The 26,459-nt window shown below is 53.3% G+C and overlaps 2 protein-coding genes across 8 annotated transcripts in view; both read right to left on the reverse strand.

Moving 5' to 3' along the window:
* Window positions 1–22,647, reverse strand: HAPLN3 (hyaluronan and proteoglycan link protein 3). Of its 4 annotated transcripts, none has more exons than XM_063652910.1 (5): window positions 22,542–22,647; window positions 9,957–10,127; window positions 4,100–4,468; window positions 1,676–1,978; window positions 1–971 (listed from the first exon to the last, which is right to left on the reverse strand). In XM_063652910.1, the coding sequence occupies exons 2-5, from the start codon at window positions 10,078–10,080 to the stop codon at window positions 685–687; spliced, it is 1,083 nt and encodes a 360-aa protein (XP_063508980.1). In that variant the 5' UTR covers window positions 10,081–10,127; window positions 22,542–22,647; the 3' UTR covers window positions 1–684. The 4 variants fall into 4 exon arrangements, with proteins under 4 accessions (XP_063508980.1, XP_054307316.1, XP_054307318.1 ...); XM_054451341.2 differs by lacking the exon at window positions 22,542–22,647 and adding an exon at window positions 18,642–21,707; XM_054451343.2 differs by lacking the exon at window positions 22,542–22,647 and adding an exon at window positions 16,135–16,288.
* MFGE8 (milk fat globule EGF and factor V/VIII domain containing) overlaps window positions 21,849–26,459 on the reverse strand; it is a 15,254-nt gene continuing 10,643 nt past the window's right edge. Inside the window, exons 6-9 of one of the 4 annotated variants that reach the window (XM_054451345.2) lie at window positions 25,096–25,280; window positions 22,823–22,978; window positions 22,542–22,699; window positions 21,849–22,207 (exon numbers count right to left, since the gene is read on the reverse strand). In XM_054451345.2, the coding sequence (XP_054307320.1) occupies window positions 22,562–22,699; window positions 22,823–22,978; window positions 25,096–25,280 (479 nt within the window). In that variant the 3' untranslated portion in view covers window positions 21,849–22,207; window positions 22,542–22,561. Of the gene's footprint in view, window positions 25,281–26,459 lie in introns of all 4 variants that reach the window. The other 3 variants (XM_063652912.1, XM_054451346.2, XM_063652911.1) reach the window with 3 other exon arrangements.

The following is a 26,459-nucleotide window of genomic DNA, read 5'->3' on the forward strand; positions in this document are numbered from 1 at the left end:
TGGCGGAAGGTGGTCATAGCACCATTTATTGTCCAGAGAAAGTACATACACCTGAGGGCCCCTCCCCACACAGGGAAACATGAGAAACAAATGACAACAAAACAGATTCTTCGGAACCGAGAGGGGAAGGGGAACAGGGAGGGGAATTTCTTCCTTCCCTCAGATTTCGCCCGGAAGCCTAGAGCTGGCTTCCAGCCCTAGCCCCTCAGTGGGCAGACAGACTGGGGTCAGCAGCTTCACAGACAAGTAGAGGTGGCCAGGAGAGGCCCAAAGCCCAGCTCCGGAGGCCCCCGAGGCCCTCTTCCTCTCCCAGGCTGAGGGGCAGGGAGAACTGTGCCCACCATGTCCAGACTCCCAGCGGCATTCTGGACAGGCCACTGCCCACTCTGGGCACCAACCTCCTTAAGGGAGGGAGACCAGCCTGGATGGCGGGGAACCCTCCAGAAGCCCACAAAACCGCAAATGGCCCAGGGGAGCAGGCAGGATTCCTGGAGTGGGGCCTCCAGGAGCAAAGGGAGGCACTAGGTTCTGTTTGCTTTACAAAAAATAGTAAAAAAATGTTTAAAGAAAATTTAAATTGAGAAGTATAAAAACAGTTAAAATGGCTCCAACCCACAAGGGAAAACAAACCACTCAATAAATACACAGCCAGTGAGGGAATGCGGCAGGGGAGCATCCCAGGTGCTAGTGCTGGCGGTAGCAGTAAACACCGTACAAGCGGCTCTGCGGGTCGGGGAAGCCAAAGCTTCGGACCCCAGGCTCTGGGGGCCCACAGTTAGGATGCGGGTGAACCACAGGGTAGCGGACGCTGCCATCTGCCAGCCAGCCAGCGTGGCAGCGGTCCAGGCCATGGAACTTCCAGGCGGCAAAGAGCTGTCCCACCTTGGCGATCGTGGCATCATCTTCCTGGCAGGCCTCCCTTGCTTCTGTCAGTGTCAGCTTCTCAGGGTGCTCCAGGTAGTACACCCGCCCTGGGGGAAAGGGGGCGTGAGTGCCGGACAGCGCAGGGGGCAGCCAGAGAGCACAGCGGGGCCTGCAGAGATGCCAGCCCCAAAGACCCATCTGAGCCCAGGGAGCTACCATACTGTAGGCATCTGCAGAGAACACTTCCTAATCTTCACCCTGTCCCAGAGAGCTCTGTCCCACCTGCCATAGAACCCAGGTCCCTCCAGTCATGTCTGCACTCCCCCATCGCCCTTCCCTATTTAGGTGGGTGGGCACCCCACCTAGGCTGGACCAGTCAGAGTCTCTTGCCCATTCGGTCACTTACTGAACACCTACTATGTGTCAGACACTTTTCCAAGGGCTTGGCATATGACACTGAACCAGTTTCTGTTTTTACTTGCTCATCTTCCTATGAAATGAGCTGCTTTGTGAAGACAGGCTGTGTTTTATTCGTCTGTGATTCCCCAGAGCCTACTCTAGGCCCCAGCATATGGTAGGCACTCAGTAAACATTTGATGAATGAAGAAACCAATGATTTATGCCCTGCATAACGCAGCAGCAGCAAAGCAGTCAAAACTCAACCAGATGCTGCTTCTAGGGTGGCTGGTGCTCTTGGCCTCCAGGTGGCAGTACCAGCAGAGCCAGCAGAGGGGGCCAGAGCTCCCCAGAAGCTGCCCTCTCACAGGTCCCGGGTGGCCACCAAACCCGCAGGCTTGGCCATTCCACTCACCCTTGAGGGCAGTAGCGAAGCAGAATACATCATAGCGGTGCAGGCGGCGGTGGCGGGGGCCGTAGCTTCGCACGCCAGGTGCCAGGCCCGGGCCGCCGCAGGGCTGCCGGGGCAGCATGATGGGGTACTGCACTGTGGCATCCTGCAGCCAGCCCGCGTTGCACCAGTCCAGGCCCTCCTCCCAGGCCCGGAAGAGCTGCTCAAAGGAGGCCACCACCGCGCCCTGCTCTGCACAGACCTGCTGGCCCTCGTGGAAGTTGAGCTGGTAGCGCCCATTGGGGGACTGGTAAGGAAAGACCACACCTGCAGGGGGAGGAAAGAGGAGCTTAGGTGGTGGCCAGGGGCCCAGCTGGCTGGACACCCCGCTATCCTCCCACCTCCACTGGGACATGTGCTGCCTGCAACACACACACATACACCGTCCCTCAGAAAAACTCAGCAAACCTCTGACCTCCTGTCCGTTGCCGCCTCTCTCCTGGGACTCAGCTGGTTCACAGCAGTACTCAGAAAACATCCATGAGTTAAGGTAATTAATTAGTCCATTAATGTCCCCAACAATGCCCCCAGCCTAATCCGCAAGGCTGTCGCCAGACCCCCAGTGAGGCTGTGCCATCTTCTCCAGACACGCCCGGGCTTTGGGCTCTAGGGGCCAGGTTTGACTCCCAGCTCCCCACTCGTTAGCTGGGACCTGATCGTCTATGTTATTATGAATGTGGAAATTTCCTAGGAAAATGCAAGGAACTTTCCACGTGTGGCAGATGATTTTCAGGAGAAGGAGAGGCCCTAGAGGCCATGGGGAGAGGGTTGGGGAAGGGCCTTCCATAAAGGAGACTCAAGGGCAGGGAGGTCTGGGGCAGGCGGTTTCTCTCCTTGTGGCCAGGGTCTGATAGGGGCCACAGGCTTCCCTCAAAAGATATGTTCGTGTTTGAAATTTTACTCTAATAAAAAGTTTTTAAACTTCTGAGATGTAGTCTCTAGCAAGTCAATGAAACCTTAAGGAGTAGAGGTGACCCTAGGGGTCTGGGAAGGACACTGCTTGGCTGCTGTTGTTTACCCAGAGTCTTTGGAATCTCCTCCCTGTGGCCAAGGACCCGGGAACAGCCCGAGCCCCAAACCTCCAATCTCACCAGGGCCGGAAGCCAGGCACCTGGGCAAAGCCAGGTTGGGTGGCAGAGAAGCCCATGGGCCCTGACAATCAGCTTGCAGCCTCCACGTGTGTTTGCAGGGGGACTATTTCATGCCTGGTTCCACCCCAAATTCCTAGCCCTTGAAGCCCCAGGAATGGGGTGAGGGCTCCCTGTTTCTCTAGGCTGCCCATGCAGACCCCAGACCAATGACCCTTGCAGGTTCTCCCCAACTCCACTGCCACCCCAACTTCAAGAATGACGAATGTGGCCCCTCTGAACCACCATGTAAGCCATGTGGACACTGGTGGCAAAGACAGAGAACGCATTTTAAGGACATATATCTTATCCTCACTGCCTCTGAGGGAGGTAAAGGAGGAAAGATTGTGATGCCCCATTTTACGCCTGAGAGGCCCAGGGCTCTAAGGGGCATGAGGCATTTACCCAGATGTCATAGCTGGGACGGGCTGAGGCTAAAGTCAGGTCACCTTCCTCTATCCCCGAACTGCCTCCCTAACATGCGGGAGAGATGTGAGGACACACAGCCCCATCCTAGAGACAGAGAAGGTAAATACAAATTAAAGATCAAACAGGGACCCCACATACAAGATCTGGCTTGCAGGGTGTGGCTGGTTTGGACAGCACTGGGTTTTTGGTTTTGGTTTTGGGGGGGCTTTTTGTTTGTTTTTTGTTTTGTTTTGTTTTTAAAAAGGAGGTTTTTACATAAAAATCAGGAGATCTTACATAAAAATACAAGCTTATCTTGTCAAGCCAGAAAATTTGGCAGAGTGGGGTCTGCATTCTGGTGTGGCATCATCAGCTGGGCCTGAGTAGTGTGGGAGCTCCCTGGGGACAGGACAAGGGCTCAGGAGTGTGCCCAGTCCTCACCACTTCCATCTTCTCACACTGGGCTGCCTCATTGACTTGTGTTACCCGCTAACCTTGCTTAAATCTCAGCTCTGTCTCTAATAAGCTGTGGGACCAGCTCCGGTTTTCCTCTCTCTGAATGAGATGTGAATGAGAGCAGGTAGAGGGGAACAGATTCTAGAGGCTGGGTGCTTGGGTTCAGACCCCAGCTCTGTCGTTTACAAGCTGTGTGACCTTAGGTAAGTTACTTGACCTCTCTGTGCCTCAGTTTCCTCACCTGTAAAATGAGGGTCATAACAGTAGCTTCCCTGTGGGTTGTTTTGAGAATTTAGTACTTTTAAATGTCTAAAGCACAGAGGTCTGGATGTTTTCTCTGGTCCTCTCCCCTCTGCTCTCAGGTCCCAGTGTCACCCAGTCCCCGTCAGGGTCTCACCCCGCAGCTCCAGCTCCACCAGACCGCTTTCATCCTCTAGCCCATCAATGACCTCACAGCGGTAACGCCCATAGTCCTCCAGCCGCAGATCCTGGATCTCCAGCGAGACGTCATGCTCCTTGTCCTGCCGCAGGTGCACGCGGCCTTGGTAGTCCCCAAAGGAGCGGTGCCTCAGCCCGATGGCCACCAGCACGTCCTTCTCTGGGGCCCCGTTCTCCGACAGCTTCCACCATTTGATGCGCACGCGTCTCGGGGAGACCAGGGCCGGCTCGTAGCGGTAGTGGCAGGGCAGGATCACACTGGCCCCTTGGTAGGTGAACAGGGTCTCCTCGGGTGTCTCCACCACCAGCTTCACTCCATTGAGGAGGTCTTGGGGGAGAGACAGGGTGCAGATGAGACCTGCTGCAGCACATCTGTACCCCTGCAAGGGCCACCGCACACCCTCATCCGTGGCTCCTCCAGGCTCAGATTGCAAAAATGGCCACCATGCTCCACCCCTCCCTGTATCCACATGCTCTGCAATGTGACTTTGCATCTCCTTCCATCAAGAGATGACATTTATTCCCCCACCCCCTTGAATCTGTGCTGGCCTTGCCACTTGCTTGACCAACTGAATGCCTTGGAAGCGACTGTTCATCATGCCTGTTCTAAGCATAGGTCCCAGGGGGCCTTGCTGCTTCCACTCTTTTTCTTAGGACTTTGCCAGCCACCATGAGCACATGGCCAGGCTTGCCTGCTAGAGGATGAGAGAATACACAGAAAAGAGACAAGGCGCCCCAGCTGAGGCCATCCTACAACAACCAGCCCCCAGCTGACCTGCCCACCACAGGCAGGCACATCTGCAAGACCCAACCGCAAGACCTGAAGAAATGGAGCCCACTCCAAAATGCTGACCCACGGAATCACGAGCTAAACAAATGGCTGTCATCCTAAACAAGTCACTAAGTTTTGGGTGGTTTGTTATGCATCAAAATCTAACCAATGGAGCAGGCAACAAGAGCCACCCCACATGAGGTACATGGCCAGGAGAAGTAGCCCTGATAAGGATCCCTCGGAGTTTCCTTCCCCAGCACACTGGCCAAAGGACAGCACAGCCCCGGCTTTACTCTCTGGTCCAGCTGTCCACCATAACTCTTCCCAAATACCAAGCAGCCTAGTGAGCTAAGGGCAGAACTTCTAAAGGAGACTACGCTCATGGCTCAGAGTTACAAATACACACAGAACTCAACATGCAACAAAAGAATCAAGTTCATAGGCTAAGGCTGCCTTATCTTTGACTTGGGAGCCCCTATTGGGACCTCACTGATTCATTCTCTTGGGTCTAGACTTCAAGCCATGCTTGATTTACTCAAGGTGGGGACAGGGGCCAGGCACGGTGGTTCACGCCTATAATCCCAACACTTTGAGAGGCCAAGACAGGAGGATTGCTTCAGCCCAGGAGTTTGAGACCAGCCTGGGCAACATAGTGAGACCCTGTCTCTACAAAAAAATTTTTAAAACTAGCTGGGTATGGTGGTAGGTGCTTGTGGTCCCAGCTACTCGGGAGGCTAAGGTGGGAGTATTGTTTCAGCCCAGGAAGTCAAGGCTGCAGTGAGTCATGATCGCACCACTGCATTTCAAACTGGGTGAGAGAGCAAGACTCTGTTGCTGAAAACAAAATAAAAACAAGTTAATTAATTAAAAAGGTGGAGGCAAGGGGACAGCCTCATGGGTAAGCAGGAGACAGACAGGGAGGTTCCCTGTAGAGAAATCATGCTGAAAAAGAGCTATACCTAATGCGGCAGATTGCCATATGCAGAAGTCTCCAAGTGTGGCCCTCGGGCCAGCAGCGTTAGCATCACCAGGAATTTGTCAGAAATGCACATTATGGGGTCCCAGTGCATCAGAGACCCTGGGAATGGGGTCCAGCCTCCAGGGGACTCTCAGACTCATTCAGATTAGAGCTGTCCTGCTCTGCAGAGGCAGTAGGTACAGAGGTTTGGAGTCAGGCAATTTGGGCTCGCCCTTGGTTCCACCTTTTCCCAGCTGTGTAATCCAGGGAAGTCAAGCCTCAGCTTCCCCATTTGTAGAATGGGTTAATCACAGTCCCTACAGAGGGCTGTGGTAAGGTCCAAATCAGGTAAGGCAGGACGCCTGGCACACAGAAAGTGTCCAATAGATATGAAGCAGGGCTATCATTTAGGGGCCACTTCCTTGGTTCTTCCCAACTCTCTTAAGTAAACTACCTTTGAAGCTTTAACCTGAATAAAATGAAGATGTATATCCATATTATAAAATACTATACAGCCATGTAAAATAATCTGGTAGATGTATATTCATTCATTGACTTAGAAAATGATTTCTATTTTATGAGGTGATAAGGGAGACTACAAAAATCACATGTATGACATGAGCTGGTTTTTGCTGGAGAAAGTTTTCTAAATCATAAAAGAATGGCTCAGCCAGGTGCGGTGGCTCACGCCTGTAATCCTAGCACTTTGGGAGGCCAAGGCGGGCAGATCACTTGAGGCCAGGAGTTCGAGACTAGCCTGGCCAACATGGTGAAGCCCCATCTCTACTAAAAATACAAAAATTAGCTGGGCACAGTGGTGCACGCCTGTAGTCTCAGCTAACTCAGGAGGCTAAAGTGGAAGGATCTCTTGAGCCCAGGAGGCAGAAGTTGCAGTGAGCCGAGATCACACCACTGCACTGGTATGACAGAGTGAGACCCTGTCTCAAAAAAAAAAAAAAAGGAAAGGCTAGAAAGAGATACCTAAAAAGTTAACAGTGGTTCTCCTGGGTGGCGGGATTATATATGACTTGGCTTACATATTCAGGGACAAAAGGGAAAGAGAAAAATGAAATGTTGGCCTGGTAGTGTAGCGAAACTATGAGTAGGAAGTTTAAGTTTTTTAAATTCCGCAAATCTCATTAAAGTAGTGCTTGTAGGCCGGGCGTGGTGGCTCACGCCTGTAATCCCAGCACTTTGGGAGGCAGGCAGATCACGAGGTCAGGAGATCAAGACCATCCTGGCTAACACGGTGAAACCCCGTCTCTACTAAAAATACAAAAAATTAGCCGGGCGTGGCGTCAAATGCCTGTAGTCCCAGCTACTCGGAAGGCTGAGGCAGGAGAATGGCATGAACCCGGGAGGCAGAGTTTGCAGTGAGCCAAGATCGCACCACTGCACTCCAGCCTGGGTGACAGAGCGAGACTCTGTCTCAAAAAAATAAATATATAAATACATAAATAAAGTAGTGCTTGTACAACAAAATAAATTCTGAAGGAAAAGGATGTGGTCGGCTAAATAATGGCCTCCCAAAATACCCTAAATCCTGATCCCTAGAACTTGTGAACATTACCTTCTGTGGCAAAATGGACTTTGCAGATGAGGTTAAACTAAGGATGTCGAGACGGGGAGGGTATCCTGAATTTTCCAGAGGGGCCCTAAATGCAAATGCGAAGTACCTGTTTAGAGGGAGGCAGAGGGAGATTTGCATAGAAAAGAGGAGAAGGCCACGTGACCATGGAGGCAGAGACTGGAGGGAGGCAGCTACAGCCCGGGAATGCCAGCAGCCACCAGAACCGGAAGAGGCAAGGGAAGAACAGATTCTCCCCAAGAGCCACAGGAGGCTCAGTCCTATCCGCACCTCGATTTCTGCACAGTGAAACTCATTTTGGATTTCTGGTGCCTAAAGCAGTGAGAGAATACATTTCTGTTGTTTCAAGCCACAAAGTTTGTGTTAATTTGTTACAGCTGACCTAGGAGACTAATCAAAAGAGGGCAAATGCCTGGGCAGGCACAATCATCTACTCAAAGGCAGAGGGAAAGGTGAGAAACACCCAGCGCTGTACTTGCAGGCTCATGTGTCGTCTCTGCACCAGGCTGTGAGCTCTTCATGGCAGGTGCTGGGTATTGCTGAGACCAGCAATCTGGTTCGTTCCTTCAACAAACAAGTGGAACAAGTTTGTTGTTGTTGTTTTTTGAGGCAGAGTCTCGCTCTGTCACCCAGGCTGGAGTGCAGTGGCATGATCTCAGCTTACTGCAACCTCCTCCTCCCAGGTTCAAGCAATTCTCATGCCTCAGCCTCCTGAGTAGCTGGGATTACAGGTGCGCGCCACCACACCCGGCTAATTTTTTGTTTTTTGTGGGTCTTTTTTGAGATGGAGTCTCACTTTGTCGTTCAGTCTGGAGGGCAGTGGCGTGATCTCGGCTCACTGCAACCTCCGCCTCCCAGGTTCAAGCGATTCTCCTGCCTCAGCCTCCTGAGTAGCTGGGATTAAAGGCACCTGCCACCACGCTCGGCTACTTTTGTATTTTCAGTAGAGACAGGGTTTCACCAAGTTGGTCAGAAAGGTCTTGATCTCTTGACCTCGTGATCCATCCACCTCGGCCTCCTAAAGTGCTGGGATTACAGGCGTGAGCCACTGCGCCTGGCCAATTTTTTGTATTTTTAGTAGAGACGGGGTTTCCGTATGCTGGTCAGGATGGCCTCGAACTCCTGACCTCAAGTGATCCACCCACCTCAGTCTCCCAAAGTGCTGGGATTATAGGCATGAGCCACTGCACCCAACCCTCAGCTTGTCTTTTTAATAGCTGTGTGACCTGGACAACTGGATCAACTCTCTGAGCCTCAATTTGCTCATCTATGAGAAGGGATGATAATAGAATCTACTTTCAGGCTGTGAGGGCAGGCAGCATCAATTCAGCCTGGTCAGCACCCGTGCTGCACTAGTGGTTAAAAATGTGTATTTTCGGCAAGGCTCGTTGGCTCACGCCTGTAATCCCAGCACTTTGGGAGGCTAAGGCGGGTGGATCACCTGAGGTCAAGAGTTCAGGACCAGCCTGGCCAACACGGTGAAACCCCCGTCTCTACTAAAAGTACAAAAATTAGCCAGGTGTGGTGGCGGATGCCTGTAATCCCAGCTGCTCGGGAGACTGAGGCAGGAGAATCGCTTGAACCCGGGAGGCAGAGGCTGCAGTGAGCCAAGATCGCGCCACTGCACCCCAGCCTGGACAACAAAGTGAGACTCCATCTTAAAAAAACAAACAAACAAACAAACAAAATGTGTATTTTCACCCTTGCCTACGTCAGGGCTTTTGTGATTAGAGGAGACGACATATGCAAAATATCTAGAAGCACGCCCAACCCATGATGGGTGCACAATAACTGCTACTTTAAAACGTTCCCTGCCCAAGGCCACACAGCTAGTAAGAGGTAGCATTATAAGATTCAAACTCGGGCCAGGCATGGTGGCTCATGCCTGTAATCCCAGCAATTTGGGAGGTCGAGGCAGGTGGATCACCTGAGGTCAGGAGTTCGAGACCAGCCTGGCCAACATGGTGAAACCCCCTCTCTACTAAAAATACAAAAATTAGCCAGGCATGGTGGCACATGCTTGTAATCCCAGCTAGTCGGGAGGCCGAGGCAGGAAAATTGCTTGAACCCGGGAGGCGGAGGTTGCAGTGAGCCGAGATGGCACCATTGCACTCCAGCCTCGGCAACGGAGTGAGACTTTATCTCAAAAACAAACAAACAAAAAACATTCAAACTCACATCTATTCGACCCCCAAGTCCCCTTTCCACTTGGGGGACCAGGGGAGGACACATTCAAGCTGGACCTTGAACAACTGGCAAGACTTTTAGGGAAAGTAAAAAGCCTAAGTGAATTGGGCCCCATGACGAAGGGGCTGGCGAACACAGGAAAATGAAATCACCCCTTCCTCTGTCTGAGAAGCAAGCTGGTCCACTACAACGGCCCTGCTGGAACAGGGCTGCTGTCCCTGTCCCAGCCCGGAACCCGCAGATCACAGCAAGAGCCAAGGAGGTCTAGGTCACCCAGGGGAGCAAAGAGCTGGGTGCAGGAGGTCGCCTACCTTTGCCATGACCGTTGCCTGCGTTCTGGTCGTTGGTGCTGCTGGAGTAGTAGAAGCCGTTGTAGAAGGGCAGTCCGTAGGAGCCGGGCAGCAGGAGCAACGGGACCAGGAGCAGCAGACCCATCTCCTCATGCCAGGGTGACCCGGGCCAGGCTGGGGCCCCAGGGCAAACTGGGAAGGGGAGGAAAACAAGGCAATCAGAAAAGCCCGGCTTCCAGGGCCCCCATCCCCTCTGCTCCAACACCACTCACTCGCTTGCTCAACAGCTCACTGTGGGACACCTGCTGCCTGCGTGCCAGGTGCTGTTCCCGGAGCTGAGAAGACAGCAGTGACAAGCTAGATGAGGTTCCCACTTTCAGGGAGCTGCACCCCAAAGGCAAGACGGGAGATCAGCAAAGAGACAAATCATAAGAAAGAAGTATCAGGCAGCTAAAAGACAGTAGAGAAAATTAAGCAGGATGATATGATAGGCTCAATGTTTTTCAAGCCAGAATTTGAAAGGTTATGGGCAGGCCAGGCATGGTGGCTCACGCTTATAATCCCAGCACTTTGGGAGGCTGAGGCAGGCAGATCACCTGAGGTCAGGAGTTTCAGACCAGCCTGGCCAACATGGAGAAACCCCGTCTCTACTAAAAATACAAAATTAGCCAGGCGTGGTGGCACATGCCTGTAATCCCAGCTACCCGGGAGGCTGAGGCAGAAGAATCGCTTGAACCCGGGAAGCGGAGGTTGTGGTGAGCCAAGATCACGCCATTGCACTCCAGCCTGGGCAACAAGCGTGAAACTCTGTCTCAAAAAAAAAAAAAGAAAAGAAAGGTATGAGCAGCATTTTTTAATGACGCCAAATAAACTAGACTAGAATAGAAAATATAAGGGTGAATAGATGGTATGTTAAGTAAAAATGAGTCCTGCATTGTGAACCCTTTTTTTTTTTTTTTTGAGACGGACTCTCGCTCTGTGGCCCAGGCTGGAGTGCAGTGGTGCAATCTCAGCTCACTGCAACCTCCTCCTCCTGGGTTCAAGAAATTCTCCTGCCTCAGCCTCCTGAGTAGCTGGGACTACAGGTGCGTACCACCAAGCTCGCCTAATTTTTTGTATTTTTAGTAGAGATGGGGTTTCACTGCGTTAGCCAGGATGGTCTTGATCTCCTGACCTAGTGATCCGCCCGCCTCGGCCTCCCAAAGTGCTGGGATTACAGGCATAAGCCACTGCGCCCAACTCAAAAATAATTTTCTAACACCATGCTAGAGGTCTTGGGAGCTATTCCAGTTTGGGTAGGCACTCAAAAGAGGTAGCCAACCCATGGGCTGTAGTTTGATGATTTGATTTTTTTAAATATTGTATTAAAATATTATGTCTTGATTACTAAGATTTCTAGGAAACTCTCTTCCTCCCCCGCTTAAATGTCACACCAAGGGCTACTGCCTCACTCATGTCACCCTAGCCCTGCTCACTTGCCATTTACTGCGTGTTCTCAACAATTAAAAGATGGAGTCACTCCTTGAAGGAGCTTGGTCCAGGGAGGGGGCAGAGTCGTGGGCAGGCAGTCTTGACTGCTGTGCGGTGAGTACCAAGATGGAGGTACAGAAACAGGAATATCCAAATGAGACTAAAGGCTCAGGAGTTTGCCAGGTGGAGAAGGACTGACAGGTTTATCCAGTAGGGCACTGCCACTACAAAGGTGCAGATGCCAGCAAGAGTCCCAAGCCTGGCGGTGCTGGGGGTGTACAGGAAGTCCTCCGTTTGTCCCACACACCCACCAGGTCCATTGTCTGTCCTTCTCTGACATGTATTGGTCCCTATTGTCCCGGTTCCCCAGGGCCTCTGGCTTCCAGTGGGATTGAGCCAATGGGAGGCACTCAGAGAAGACAGCAGAGAGGGAAGAGAAGGAAGACGGGGCATTGCTTCCCAGCTCCCTCGCCACCCCAGTGCCTCTGCCATGGAGTGTCTGCTGCTGCTGGTCTCTGCGTCCCCCACTTCCTTGTTGGGTCCCCTCACCCTACTCTCTAGAAGTCATTCCTCCATTAAAGTCTCTTTATTGGAATCATCTGGGCTGAATTCTGCTTCCTGCCAAGACCCTGGCTGCATGGGGGAGAGGAGGTAAGGGGGTCACCAGGGCCAGTGTCTGGATACCTTGGGTGTCAGGCCCAGAAGCATATCCTGTTTTTTTTTTTTTTTTTAAAGATAGAATCTCACTCTGTCGTCCAAGCTGGAGTGCAGTGGCAAGATCTCAGCTCACTGCAACCTCCATCTCCCGGGTTCAAGTGATTCTCGTGCCTCAGCCTCCCGAGTAGCTGGGATTACAGGCATGCACCAACACGCCCCACTAATTTTTGTATTTTTTGTAGAGACGGGGTTTTGCCATGTTGGCCAGGCTGGTCTCAAACGCCTGGCCTCAAGTGATCCGCCCACCTCGGCCTCCCAAAGTGCTGGGATTACAGGCGTGAGCCACCACACCTGGCCAGAAGCCTATCCTTTGTCCTGGAGGCCAGTGATGGCTTTAAACAGAGAAGCCACAGGATCAGACTCACATCTTAAGACACTTCCCTGCAGGGGCTGAGTGGAAGGTGGACCTGGGGGCAGCAAGACCAGAATAACAGCAGGCAGCTGCAAACATCACTATGATTATCATGTAGCAACGTGGAAGAATGCTTAGTGTGTGAGTTAAAATAGACAAAGCAGAACATACAATTGCCTCTGCTATGATTGCAACCATGTGGTCTTGTGAATGCCTGTGTACAGGATCCAGAAGATGAGGAAACACTTAAAGAGGAAGGGAGAGGGACAGAAGGGAGAAAGGAAGGAAGGAAAGAAGGGAGGGAGGGAGGAAAGAAAGGGAGGGAGGGAGGGAGGAAAGAAAGGGAGGGAGGGAGGGAGGAAAGAAGGGAGGGAGGGAGGGAGGAAAGAAGGGAGGGAGGGAGGGAGGAAAGAAGGAAAGAAGGGAGGGAGGGAGGAAAGAAAGGAGGGAGGGAGGAAGGAAGGAAGGAAGGAAGGAAAGAAGGGAGGGAGGGAGGAAAGAAAGGGAGGGAGGGAGGGAGGAAAGAAGGGAGAGAGGGAGGGAGGAAAGAAGGGAGAGAGAGAGGGAGGAAAGAAGAGAGGGAGGAAAGAAGGGAGGGAGGGAGGGAGGAAAGAAGGAAAGAAGGGAGGGAGGGAGGAAAGAAAGGAGGGAGGGAGGAAGGAAGGAAGGAAGGAAAGAAGGGAGGGAGGGAGAAAGGAAGGAAAGAAGGGAGGGAGGGAGGAAGGAAGGAAAGGGAAGGAGGGAGGAAAGAAGGCAGGCAGACACACACAGCACTGGCTTGTTAGAGTGATGGGATTGTGGAGGAAACATTCTTGTTTCCAGAACAGTTAGGAGCTCTTGCTGGAGAGAATGGATGTAAAGAAAGTTGAGAGGCAGAATCCACCATTCTCTTAGACACCTTCACAGAAATCCTGAGGCCCAGACCTGCCATCTGTGCTGTGCACTGCAGCCAAGACACTACCAACCCTGAGGCCCCGCTTCTTGTCCAAGAGGAATTCATTCCCCTGTTGACACCTGTAAGGCCTCTTGGTGATGGAGAACTGGGAGGACTAAGCACAATGGGGCAACCTGGTACAGAGTTTGGGAACTGGAAGATCGGAGTTCAAATCCCACCTCTACTATTTATTCACTGCGAGATTCTGGGCAAGTTTCCTCGGTTGCGAAATGGAGATCATAAAACTCACCCTGGTATATTTCTCGCCAATGCATTCTAGTTTTCTCCTAAAGTCACAGAGGTCTAGACGGGTGCATGACTGCTCAGCTGAAGACGCATTTCCAGCCTCCCTCGCAGCTAGGAGAGCTATGTGACTCAGTTCTGGTCAATGGCAGCAAGCAGAAATAACATGCCATATCCAGGTCTGGCAGTTAAAACAATTACAGATGCCTTTCCCTGTTATTCCTTCCCCCAACCTTCTGGAAACCACAGTATCCAGCTTAGAGTCAGAGATGGAAACCACAGATTGAATGGCAGAGCTGCCAATCAGCCCTGGACCTCCTCCACTTGCACTGTCCCATGAGAAAGAAACAGAGTCCTATCATATTTAAGCCACCATTTTTTTGCATCTTTTTTTTTCTTTTTTTTTTTGAGACGAAGTCACTCTGTCGCCCAGGCTGGAGTGCAATGGTGCAATCTCGGCTCACTGCAACCTCTGCTCCCAGATTCAAGCAATTCTCCCTGCCTCAGCCTCCTGAGTAGCTGAGATTACAGGCACCTGCCACCACGCCCGGCTAATTTTTGTAATTTTTTATAGAGACGGAGTTTCGCCATGTTGGCCAAGCTAGTCCTGAACTCCTGACCTCAGGTGATCTGCCCACCTCGGCCTCCCAAAGTGCTGGAATTACAGTCATGAGCCACCGTGCCCGGCCTGCATCTCTTTGTCAACACAGCTTAGCCTCACTTGTCCTAACAAATACACACACCACAGCATTACTATGATCAGTATAAAAGTATGAACAGCTGAGCACTTACTCTCTCACTTATTTTATTTTATTTTTGTTTTTGCCTTGAGGCCAAGTCTCACTCTGTCGCCCAGGCTGGAGTGCAGTGGTGCGATCTCGGCTCACAGCAACCTCCGCCTCCTGGGTTCAAATGAATCTCCTGCCTCAGCCTCCCAAGCAGCTGGGATTACAGGTGTGCGCTGTACTCTTTGTATTTCTAGTAGAGATGGGGTTTCGCCATGCTGCCCAGGCTGGTCTCAAACTCCTGGGCTTAATCGTTGTGCCCACTTCCGCCTCCCAAAGTGCTGGTATTACAGGCATGAGCCGCCACACCTGGTATCTCTCATTTAATCCTTACCACTACTCCAACATGTGAGCCTAGTAGTGTTCCCATTTTGCAGATGGAAAAACCAAGGCACAGAGAGACTAAATCATATGCCCAAGGTCATCCAGCTAGGAAGTGGCAGAGCTAGGATTCGAACCCACTCCAGGCCCAAAGCCTGGAACCATGCCAAATTCAGGGAGGTGATTGTGTGGCACACACAGCCCAGTGGCCCAGAGAAAACCCTTGTAAGAGTTTGTTTCCTCTCCCTTCCTTCAGGCTCCACACCTGGAACCAGGAGGGAAGTGGGGCCAAGACTTGATGTTGAGCTTGATGTCCCGGGCTCCCTGCTGTCCCTGGGCACCTAGAGACTCCTTGAGCAGAGGGGCTCCCAGCTGCTGCTTATAATGTTTCCAGCCTCTTACAGCAGCTCATCTGGCACAAATGCTCCCTAGTGAGAAAGGGCTTCCTAAGGGTAAACAAATGCAGGCGTTTCTGCCACTAAGTGACATCAGTAACACCTCTCTTTGTTGGATGCTAACTCAGCAGTAATGTAATCTCACATTGAGGGGGATGCCAAGCAAATCAAAAGGAATTAGCTGGGCACGGTGGCTTACACCTGTTATCCCAGCATTTTGGAGGCCAAGGAGGGTAGATCACCTGAGGTCAAGAGTTTGAGACCAGCTTGGCCAACATGGTGAAACCCCGTCTCTACTAAAAATATAAAAAATAGATCGGTGTGGTGGTGGGTGCCTGTAATCCCAGCTACTCCAGAGGCTGAGGCAGGAGAATTGCTTGAACCTGGGAGGCGGAGGTTGCAGTGAGCTGAGATCACACCTTTGCACTCCAGCCTCGGCGACAGAGCAAAACTGCATCTCAAAAAAAAAAGAAAAGAAAAACAAAAGGAATTATAAGAAAAGATCAGCCCTGTGCCCAAGAACGAAAGGCCAGGAGGAAGCTGGCCATTTTCCAGGCCTCTCTCAGAGAGGAGCAGCACACAGGCCCAAAGTTTCAAGTTAAACTCATTGAGTTTGGGTCTTGGCTCTGCCACCTGCTAGCTGGGTGACCCCGGGAAAGTCATTTGAACTTTCCTCTCTCCAGAGAAAATTTCCTGTCTCCAGAGAAGACTAAAGGGGAACTCAGGGGCTGAGGACAAGCACAGCATTGAATGCTAAGGTCAGTGCACAGGACAGAGTCCTGTGTGGGAGTCGGGAGTGGCAATTGCCACTTGGTTGCTGCCTTGCCCCAGGTCCATCTCTGACCATCCCTGACCACTACCACTGAGGGGAGGGATGGGTAGCCTCCGCTCCCCTACCATGGCTATCCAGCCACCAACTCCTCAGGACCACCACAGAGGTGCCACCAGCTGGAAGGCCCAAGACCAAGTCCAGCCCAGTCACCTTGGCAGTGGATAGCTCCCCAAATCTTCTGAAGTCCTGCCTGGGCACTCAGACCTGGGCTCAGTATTGGAGCTGGACACACTGCATCCTGCTGAGTGACTTCGGGCAAGTTCACCTCTCTGTGCCTCCATTTCCTCATCTGTAAAGAAAAGGAACTTAAGGCTGGGTGCGGTGGCTCACACCTGTAATCCTAGAGCATTTGGGGAAGCTGAGGGGGTGGATCACCTGAGGTCAGGAGTTCGAGACTGGCCTGGCCAACACAGTGAAACCCCCATCTCTACTAAAAATACAAAACTTAGCTGAGTGTGGTGGCAGATGCCTGGAATCCCAGCTACTGGGGTAGCTAAGGCAGGAGAATTGTTTGAACCCAGGAGGCGGAAGTTGCAGTGAGCCAAGACCACACCACTGCACTCCAGACTGGCTGACACAGCAAGACTCCAGCTCAAGAAAAAAAAAAAAAAAAAAAAGGGCTGTGGTGACAATTATAGAAGATGTATGATATCTGGTCCCTAGCATGTAGCAGGTGCTCAACAAATGAACATGGCAAAGAGTTCAGGCTCTAGAAGCAGATTGGCTGCCTGCATTCAGTTCTGGCTCCACCCACTTACTAACCCTCTGTCATTGGACAAGTCGCCGCATCTCTCTGAGCCTCAGTTCCTTCATCTTTAAAATGGGGGTCACAAGCCAGGCACGGTGCCTCATGCCTGTTATCCCTGCACTTTGGGAGGCTGAGGTGGACGGATCACCTGAGGTCAAGAGTTCAAGACTAGCCTGGCCAACAAGGTGAAACCCCATCTCTACTAAAAATACAAAAATTAGCCGAGCGTGGTGATGGGCGCTTGTAGTCCCAGCTACCGGGGAGGCTGAGGCAGAAGAATTGCTTGAACCCGGGAGGCGGAGGTTGCAGTGAGCCGAGATTGAGCCATTGCACTCCAGTCTGGGCAACAAGAGCGAGACTCCACCTCAAAAAAAAAAAAAAAAAAGTTGGGGGGGGGTCACGACAATACCAAACAGAAAACACTCTCGTGAAGATTAAGGGAGAGAATAGCTGCAGAGCACTGAAAATACTGCCTGATGGTTGATAAGGAGCAAGCACTGGGAAAATATGACCTATTACTACTCTTGTGAGCAGTTCACACAGTGAAGTCTTACACCATCTCAGTGGCTCTTTTTCCTCTCTCACTGCCTACGAGATAAAGTGGTCACCACTGCCTCCTCTTCACAGTTGAGGAAACTGAGGCCAAGAGTGTGGAGGTCAGTGAACTACTCAAGGCGTTATCTTTGTCAAATATCTCGAACTTAGAGAAAGTTCAGGTTTCCTGATGACCAGCCCTTTGCTTCTCCCAGGCGCCCCTAGCCTAGGGACCCCTCCACCCAAGAACAATAAGGCTGGGCTTGGAGGGAGGGTGGGTGCCACCTCCCTGCCAGGTGCATGTCCGCACTGGGCCGTCCGTGAGTACAAGTCCCCCAGGTACCAGCAGGGGGCAGCATCGCCCTCGAGGTCTGCATGAGCGCTGCTCCCAGCGAGAAATTTGACATCCCTGTCCCTGTTTGCACAAGGCTTGATCTGCGCCTTTGAAACCTGCAGCCCCCAGAAGAATGAAAACCGGAGGTGTTTCCTACCAGCATTCCCAACCCGCTGGCCCGGGAGGCGTCGAGGGAGAGAAGCCAGGGCCCCTCTCAATCGCCGCCCCCTGCTCCAGGGAGCACAGGCACTCCCGCGGGTCAGCGCTGGACCCCGAGGTCCCAACAGGTTTATAGGCTGCCTCTGACCACCCAACGAGCTGATGGCAGGACTGGGTCCAAGTGCCGCGCTGTTTCCATACTGGCTGCACACGAGCCTACGTTCCTCCCTGAGCGTCACCATCTCCCACCCAGGGCTCTGCCTTCCACCCTCCCTACACTTCTGGCCTCGCTGTCCCTGGGGCAAGAACCCCGGTGAGCGAGGTCTGGAACCCATAGGCATCCGTTGCGTTTGCCCCAGGGCGCCCAGAGCCGGCCAGCCGCGGTCCAGAGGCGCAGGTCCGCCAGCCGCCTCGCAGGTTGCCCTCAGCCCCTCCCAGGACTCCTGGAGCCCCCGGAGCATCCAACAGATACCCAGGGGCAGGGCCTGGGGCGCCGCGGACGGCACTGGAGGCAGCCGACGCTGGACAGACGATAGGGGAGAGAGCCAAGCGGCCCCTGGCAGGAAGGGGGCTGGAGACGGAAGGTGGTCTCGGAGGCCACGGGGTCCGCTCGGGCTCTGCCCCCTCACGGTGGGCACCAGGGTCCGGCGCGAGTCCGCCCGCACCCCCGCGCGGCTCCCTCCCCACTTGTGCCCCGGGCGCCCCTCGCCCGCGATCACAGCCCATCTCAGCCCGGGCCTTCGCAGTGCCCGGCCCACACCTCCTGCCCCTTCCCCCGACCCTGCCCGGGAGGTGTGGGAACCCGCAGGGCACCCAAAGCAGTGAGGGAGGAACCCGGCCCGCACACAGCCCCAGAAGCCCAGCGACCCCTGAGCCACATACCGTCCCCAGGCACCTCCTCGACGGCTAGAGTCTCGGAGGCCGCGAGCTGTCCCGGTCCAAGGCAGCAGTCGGATTTCGGGGAACTTAAAAGAGCAGAAAGGAAGCGGCAGCAGAAAAACCCCCGCGCTCCCGCCGGACCAGCCCCTTAAAGGAACACGCGCACCTTTCCCTCCCAAGGGCTGGGCCCGAAGGGAAGAGTTGCTGCAGGCTTGAGCGGTCTCCAGACTCGCTGGGAACCACCGCAAAGGGGATGTGCAAGAGTTGAGGCTCTCACGTCTTGGGAAAGGAGAGTAGGGGTGGAATAGGAGAGTTTGGGGAGGGGGGATCCCCTTAGAAAGCCTGGTATACCAAAAACAGTGGGAGTAAGCAGAGGAAGCCCCGGTCCAGCATTCTGCTAGGGGCCAAGGCTGCTCCCCACCTTTGGTTGTGGAAGGGGTGAGACTTCTGTATTACTTTCTTTTCCAAATAGAAAGCAAGGGGGTGAGGCCAGGTGCAGTGAGTGGCTTATGCTTGTAACCCCAGCACTTTGGGAGGTGGAGGCCTGTGGATCACCTGAGGTCAGGAGTTCAAGGCCAGCCTGAGCAACATGGTGAAACCCTATCTCTATTAAAAATACAAAATTAGCTGGGCGTGGTGGAGCATGCTTGTAATCCCAGCTACTTGGGAGGCTGAGGCAGGAGAATGCTTGAACCCAGGAGGCGGTGGTTGCAGTGAGCCGAGATCATGCCATTGTGCTCCAGCCTGGGCAACAAGAGTGAAACTCCGTCTCAAAAAAAAAAAAAAAAGCAAGGGGTTGCTGGCGTCCTCATGCCCCTGAGTTTGGCCATCATGAAACGCTGGCCAGATTCCTAACTCACTGTGAGGCACATAGCAGGTGCTACCCCAGGACATGGGGCTTGAATGAGTGGCCCTGGCTAGGAGGGGAGACACAGGGTGGGATGCCTCTGCAGCCTGCAGGGGCAGTCAGGCTTCTGAGTGGTCCTCCAATAGGGGCGGGCCTCCCTTCAGAATCCTGCTAATCAGCACAGCCATCCAGGCAGCCGCTCAGGATGCCTCTGTTTGGACAGGGTGTTTTCTTTCCTGTCCAGACCAATGGGGGCCCTGGCCTGGACAGCCTGATGTTTCCTCAGCAGAAAAGACTAAGGAGGTCCTTCAGCTTTGGCTGGGGGAAGGGTCGAAGGGTCACAGGGTCACAGAGCCCAGAGCCTCTTCCTAAACACAGCTCAAGTTGGCCCATGAGTGTGTGTGTATGTGTGTGCATGTGTGTGTGTGTTAAACACAGCCAGGGGCAAATTGGAGCACAAAGAACTGTGATCAACAGGTAAACTGCACCTAAAAGAATGCCAGGCTTGATGGGCAAAGGGGAGCCAAGGTAGGTTCCTCTGCAGGTTCCCAACAGGGGAGAGGATGGACAGCAGGGAGAACACATTTTGTTACAGTTAAGTCGAGTTGAACATGCCAGCCAGGGGTAGGGGTAGCCAGCAGGTAGAATCTGAACGCTCACCCTCTGCCTTGCAGTGGGGCAGAAGAAAGTCAATGTGTAGGGGTGATGGTAAAAGCTGGGCAAATGGAAGACACTGCTAAGGGAGAGAAGCAAAGGAAGGAAGGAGGGGGTCAGGAGTGAGGGGACTCCACTCCAGGGTCCCAGGAGGAGGACTTTTAGAAGGCTGTGGCCAACCCATCCCAGAGCAGAGATGCTTCTCCCACTGTCTGCTCATCCCCAGGGTACGCTGGAACAGGGGTTCAGGGCAGGAAACTCCCCCGGGAGGGAGTCCTGAGGCTTGAAAGCACCCAGAAAGACTTGGCTCTAAACCCAATCCACACCGCTCCACAGAAGAGAGCTCTGAAACAGGAAGCAGTAGGCCAAGGGACCCCCAGGGGAAGGGAGTCCCCCATCCTCAGTTCCTACGAAGATCACGGCCTGGGCCTTTTATTCAGACCCTGCTAGGCCCAGGAGCCCAGCAACGGCAGATCTCAGAAAGGAACCACTTCCAGACTCATTTCCCTGATGTGGTTCCAGCAAAGCCACGCCCTCCCTTTGGCAGCCCTACTGCCCCACCTCCTGCTGCTCAGAGGCAGCCCCACCTCCTGCTACTCAGAGGCACCCCGTGCCTGCAGAACACAGCACGGCTCCCTAAGTTTGGAAAAATTCACCTTGACAAAGAGGGTGGTTTTTCCTACACCCCTTCCCAAGCTAGCCAAGCCTCTGCCTGCAAGTCACCCTCCCAGATCGCCAGCACACTGGCCTGCAAGGCCCGCCCCCACTTCTTGATGACCCCCACACAGGGGAGGGCAGAGAGGGTATCCCTGGAGCACACACACCAGTGGCCTACCAGGAACCAGTGTGTTCAAGCAGGAGGCCTCATGCCCACTTGGCAGAGCTGCGGCCCCCTCCTCCAGTCCCACGCTGCACCCACCCCAGGAACTCCCGCAGTTCTGAAGGCACCCAGGTTCACTGGGTTTCTTATAGTTTCTCCAGCCCACCGCTCCAGTTGCAGAGAGAATGGAAACTGCTGAACGGGAAAACCAGCTGCCCCAGCCAGTCTTCCCGGCAGGGAGGGAGCAAAAGCATTCAGGAGACAGTGTCTGCCAGGCGCTCGCTGGGCCCCTGCCTGCAGCAGTTGTGGGGCCCAGGGCCAGATAGGCACGGAGGTAGAAAGCAGAGGGAAGAGGGGAAGTCAGGTTTTGAGGACCTGGAAGTCCTGACTCCCTCCAGGCCGCCCTGGACCAAAGTCTCCTGCCTCCTGCTATGAAGCTATGTGTAGTCAGGCAGGTGACATAAAGAAAGATGGGGCTGGGTGTGGTGGCTCGCGCCTGTAATCCCAGCACTTTGGGAGGCCGAGGCAGGTGGATCACAAGGTCAAGAGATCGAGACCATCCTGGCCAACATGGTGAAACCCCGTCTCTACTAAAAATACAAAAATTAGCTGGGCATGGTGGTGTGCACCTATAGTCCCAGCTACTTGGGAGGCTGAGGCAGGAGAAATGCTTGAACCCAGAAGGCAGAGGTTGCAGTGAGCCGAGATCACACCACTGCACTCCAGCCTGGCAACAGAGCAAGACTCCGTCTCAAAAAAAAAAAAAAAAAGAGAAAAGAAAAAAGAAAGCAAGCAAGCTGGGGCTCAGGGAGGACCACCGGTGGGGGATGGGGAAACCAGCGCAATTTAAATCCCATTCCTGTGAAACAATAACGAACCACACCAGGAGTTCCCGTGAAGAAGATAAATATATTTTGGAAGCTGCCTGTGTCCTCTGGGGTGAAAAGCCAGCTCAGAGGGCCCCAAACGCCCACCCTGCCAACCCATGCCCTCCTCTGACCTTGCTCCCTTATCTCCCCATAGACCCGCCCCACCCCATTCTGCGTCACTGGGCTTCAGGACAAGGGGCAAGAGAGGTATCCAGGGAGACAAGGGGAAGTGTCTTGGGGACAGGGGGCCACAGCAGTTGTGGCCACATGGTACCCCAGGGCAGACACAGGGCTGATGGGCAAGAGGCTGTTATCTCCAACCTGGTGCTTCCGGGCCTTTCTTAAGTCTGCCATGGGAATGTGACGTGTGAGAGAGGGGCTAGGAGAGAGAGAGACACACGTGCCTGGGATCGGGGGTCCGGACAGGAGCAGGGAAACCACACGCCCTACTCTGCCCTTTCCTGTCCATCCCAGACCTACTCAGATCCCTCAGTGCCTAAGAAAACAGGACAGTGAGGGCTGGGGGTTAGGGGATGGGGGTTAGGGGCTGGGGCAGGGCCCATGAGAGGTGGAGGGTGAGAAAGAGGGAGGCAGGGGTGACTGTGTGGTGGTGCTGCCTCTGAACACCCTCCCCTTCCCCAGTCCCCAGCCCTATGGTGATTTAAAGGGGCTGAGAAGCCAAGAGGCAGCGGGCCCATGGAAAGCAGGAAGACCTGGGGGTGGCAGGCGGCCACTAACAGCCCAGCAGCTCCAGGCGCAGGGCGATGCGGTTGTGCCAGGCTACGGGCAGGATGCGCACATAGCGAGCCAGGATGGGCGTCTCAAACAAGTTCTTCTTGTGGGAGTGGTTGTCCCAGTTGCCAGGGAAGATCTAGAGGCAGAGCGGGTGTCAGGAGGACCCCAAGCCAGCCCCCCTCCCCTCAGAGCCCCAGGCCAGACTCCCAGGGAAGTAATGAAGGAATGGCAAAGGGTGGGCAGCTGGACAGACACCCACCTTACTGCTGCCAGTCCTGGGGTCCTGGTACTCAGTCCAGTTCGCACTGTCATTACTGTAGGCAACCTTGTAGGATGCCACAAACTGGACAGAGCCAAAGTTACGGGCTCCCTGGGTGATGATGCCTGTCACCTCCTTCAGGGAGCCCAGGTCCACCTACAGAAGAAACCAACCACACTTCCTCTGCTTGGACCATCTCCAGTAAGGTGAAAAGAAGCAGACACACTGAGGCATGACTTCTAGTTTTGAAAAAAACTACTTGGGTGAGCCTCAGTTTCCTTGGCTATAAAATGGGCATAAGGCCGGACATGGTGTCTCATGCCTATAATCCCAACACTTTGGGAGACTGAGGCGGGTGGATCACCTGAGGTCAGGAGTTCGAGACCAGCCTGACCAACATGGTGAAACCCCATCTCTACTAAAAATACAAAAAATTAGCTGGGCATGATGGTGGGTGCCTGTAATCCCAGCTACTAGGAAGGCTGAGTCAGAAGAACCGCTTGAATCCAGGAGGCGGAGGCTGCAGTGAGCCGAGATGACGCCACTGCACTCCAGCCTGGGTGACAGAGCAAGGCTCTGTCTCAGAAAAAAAAAAAAAAAAAAAGCGATGGGGGGGCATAAATAATACCACCTACTTTGCCACACATGGTGTTCGGTACCTCACTGCTATAAAGCTCGTAGAGTCTGGGCCCTGGCCAACTCCACGCCAGCCACCCCTGCCTGAGACCCGCACTGCGCTGTGATGGGAAGAAGGATAGGAAAGGCCACAGCCAGGAGGGGCATGAATGCTCTAGAGGCTCCCTGCAGTGCTGCCCACAGTCTGACACTGGTCCTGAGGGTATCCACAGGCAGGCAGCTCCTCAGGGAACCCAGCTCCGCAGTGTGCTCCATGGGGCCCTGAGACAGACCTCCTGTCCCCGGTCCCTGACCTCCCTGGAGAACCTGCCAGCTGCGCCTGGACACACAGTTCCCCAACATCCAGGTGTAAACCCAACTCACTGCCAGCCAGTAGGTGGGTACTAGGCAGATCATCGTCCTGCCAGCTCTCAGCTTCCTCATCTATAAAACAAGCTCTGGTTTTCCATGACTGTTTCCTAGTTTCAATGACAGACAAGGGATGTCACATGGTGGCTTCTTAGACACTGAGTCAGAGAATATGTACGCTGTGCTCAAGGGAGAGGTCCCAAGATGCCTGGGTCATGTCTCCCTCTTCCGCCTCCACCCTGCTGTCCATAGGCTGAGCCCTGTCAACCCTGTGGCAGCCCACGGAGTGGCTCTCCTCCTGTGTACACACATACACACACATTCTCACACACACACACACACACACTCACACACATTCACACACACTCACACACACACATTCACACACTCACACACATTCACACACATTCACATTCACACACACATTCACACACACTCACACACATTCTCATTCACACACACATTCACACACTCACACACATTCTCACACACACATTCACACACACATTCACACACACTCACACACATTCACACATTCATACACACATTCACATTCACACACACATTCACACACATTCATAAACACATTCACATTCACACACACACATTCATAAACATTCACACACACATTCACACACACATTCACACACACACATTCTTACACACATTCACACATGCGCACACACATTCACACACATTCTCACACACACTCACACACATTCACACACACTCACACACATTCACACACGCACACACACATTCACACACACATTCACACTCACACACATTCACACACATTCACACACATTCACACATTCATACACACATTCACATTCACACACACATTCACACACATTCATAAACACATTCACATTCACACACACACTCACACATTCATAAACACATTCACACACACACATTCACACACACACATTCACACACTCACACACATTCTTACACACATTCACACACGCGCACATTCACACACATTCATACACACATTCACATTCACACACACATTCACACACACATTCATAAACACATTCACATTCACACACACATTCACACACACACACATTCACACACACACACCCTTTCTCCACCTTGGTGGAAGCAGGATCAGGAGAGGGGAGTACAGGTGGGAAGAAGAAAGAAAAGCCGAAGAAAAACAAGGCTTTTCCAGAACTCTTTTGGGGAGCAGAAGCCTGGGCTGGAGAGAGGTCAAAGATCTGGCAGTCCCACCTCGTCCCACCCAACCCCAGCCGCACATCCCAAGAAGGCTGACCCACCTGCAGCCACTGATCGTTACCGTAGCTCCCCGCAACCCAGGCGTTGAAGTTGCCCTGCTTGTCCAGCCGTGCGTAGGAGGGGTTCCAGCTGAAGAGATGCAAGCCCCAGGTCTTGTAGCTGCTGGAGGCCGTGATCTGCTTGTCAGGGATGCTGTTATTCTTCAGGCCCAGGGGACTGGCGCATCCTGCCAGCAAGGTGGGCTGTCATCTGGATCTGGGATCCACAGCTCCCAGGGGCAGGAGCACAAGGCGATGAAGCAGAAAGAACTCTGTGGATCCTGACCGGCCCCTGGCATGCTCTTGGGCAACAGAAAGCAGCTCCATCCGCCTTGCAGGGCCAACTATGCGACCTTCTCACTGCCGGCCCCACCAGCTCCTCACCTCAACCAGCCGGGCTCAGCTCCTCACAGATCACCCAAGACCTCCCACTCACCACCCTTCTCCCTCTGCACCAGGGAAGCCCCTGCTCCACCACCTCCTGCAATGCCTGACTTTGGAGACACCTCCTCCAAGAAGTCTGCCCTGACTACTTCACTTGGACAGGGTTTCTTCCTCTTCTGGACTCACAGTACTGCCCCCATTGCCTCGGCCTCCCATCCGTCCCATGGCAGAGTCACTATCTACTTTAATAATAACCACCTTGTTTATTCAGTGCTTACTTCAGTCATTTAACCGGCCACCAAAAAAAAAAAAAAAAAAGAAAAAAAAACACTAAATGAAGTAGAAATTAGTAAGCCCATTCTACAGATGAGAAAACTGAAAGACATTAACCATCGTGCCCAAGTCACATACAAACTCCTAACGTCACACTATGACATCACCTCTACCAGCCACACATCCCAGCTAGATGATGAAGGCCTGCCTGGTGGCGACCCAGTGATGAACAGGACAACATCCCTGCCCTCCAGCAGCTGGCAATTAGAGAAATCAGACAACTCCTGGGGCTCAGGAACATCTCTATTTCCATTCCCCAGAAGCCCCCTGACTTAGTGTCTCCCAGAGGGCCTTCTCACACTCAAATGTTCTGGGGATGCTGTCACACAGGCCTGTGAGGGATAGCCCGGAAAGCTGGACTTTGTTTCACTCAGCCCTGCCCCAAACACTCAGGAATGTGCCGGGCTGCCTTGCACTTGTATCTGCACCTGCATATGGATAGAACAGTTGGGGATGGGCAGGAGATACAACTCCCAAGAGAATGATGAGGGTGTCTCCCACCTGGAACAATCCTCACACCACAAGTGTCTATCCCTCTGGGGAACTGAGGGAGGAAGGAGTGGACGGTGGGACTGGAGAGCCCCCTGCCCTCTGGGAGCCAGGTAAGTTATATCACTGCCCTCCAATACTCTCACCATTCAAGACATTTG

Source organism: Pongo pygmaeus, chromosome 16 (assembly GCF_028885625.2).
Source record: "Pongo pygmaeus isolate AG05252 chromosome 16, NHGRI_mPonPyg2-v2.0_pri, whole genome shotgun sequence".
Lineage (NCBI taxonomy): Eukaryota > Metazoa > Chordata > Mammalia > Primates > Hominidae > Pongo > Pongo pygmaeus.

Excerpts from the sequence above, each read along its gene's own strand:
- HAPLN3 (XM_054451343.2), bottom strand. The coding sequence starts at position 16,273 with ATGAGGAAATGGAGGCACAGAGAGGTGAACTTGCCCGAAGTCACTCAG. Across the intron at positions 4,469-9,956 it reads AGGCAACGGTCATGGCAAAG|ACCTCCTCAATGGAGTGAAG; the intron begins GTAGGCGACCTC and ends CTCTCCCCCAAG. Across the intron at positions 972-1,675 it reads CTTCGCTACTGCCCTCAAGG|GGCGGGTGTACTACCTGGAG; the intron begins GTGAGTGGAATG and ends CCTTTCCCCCAG.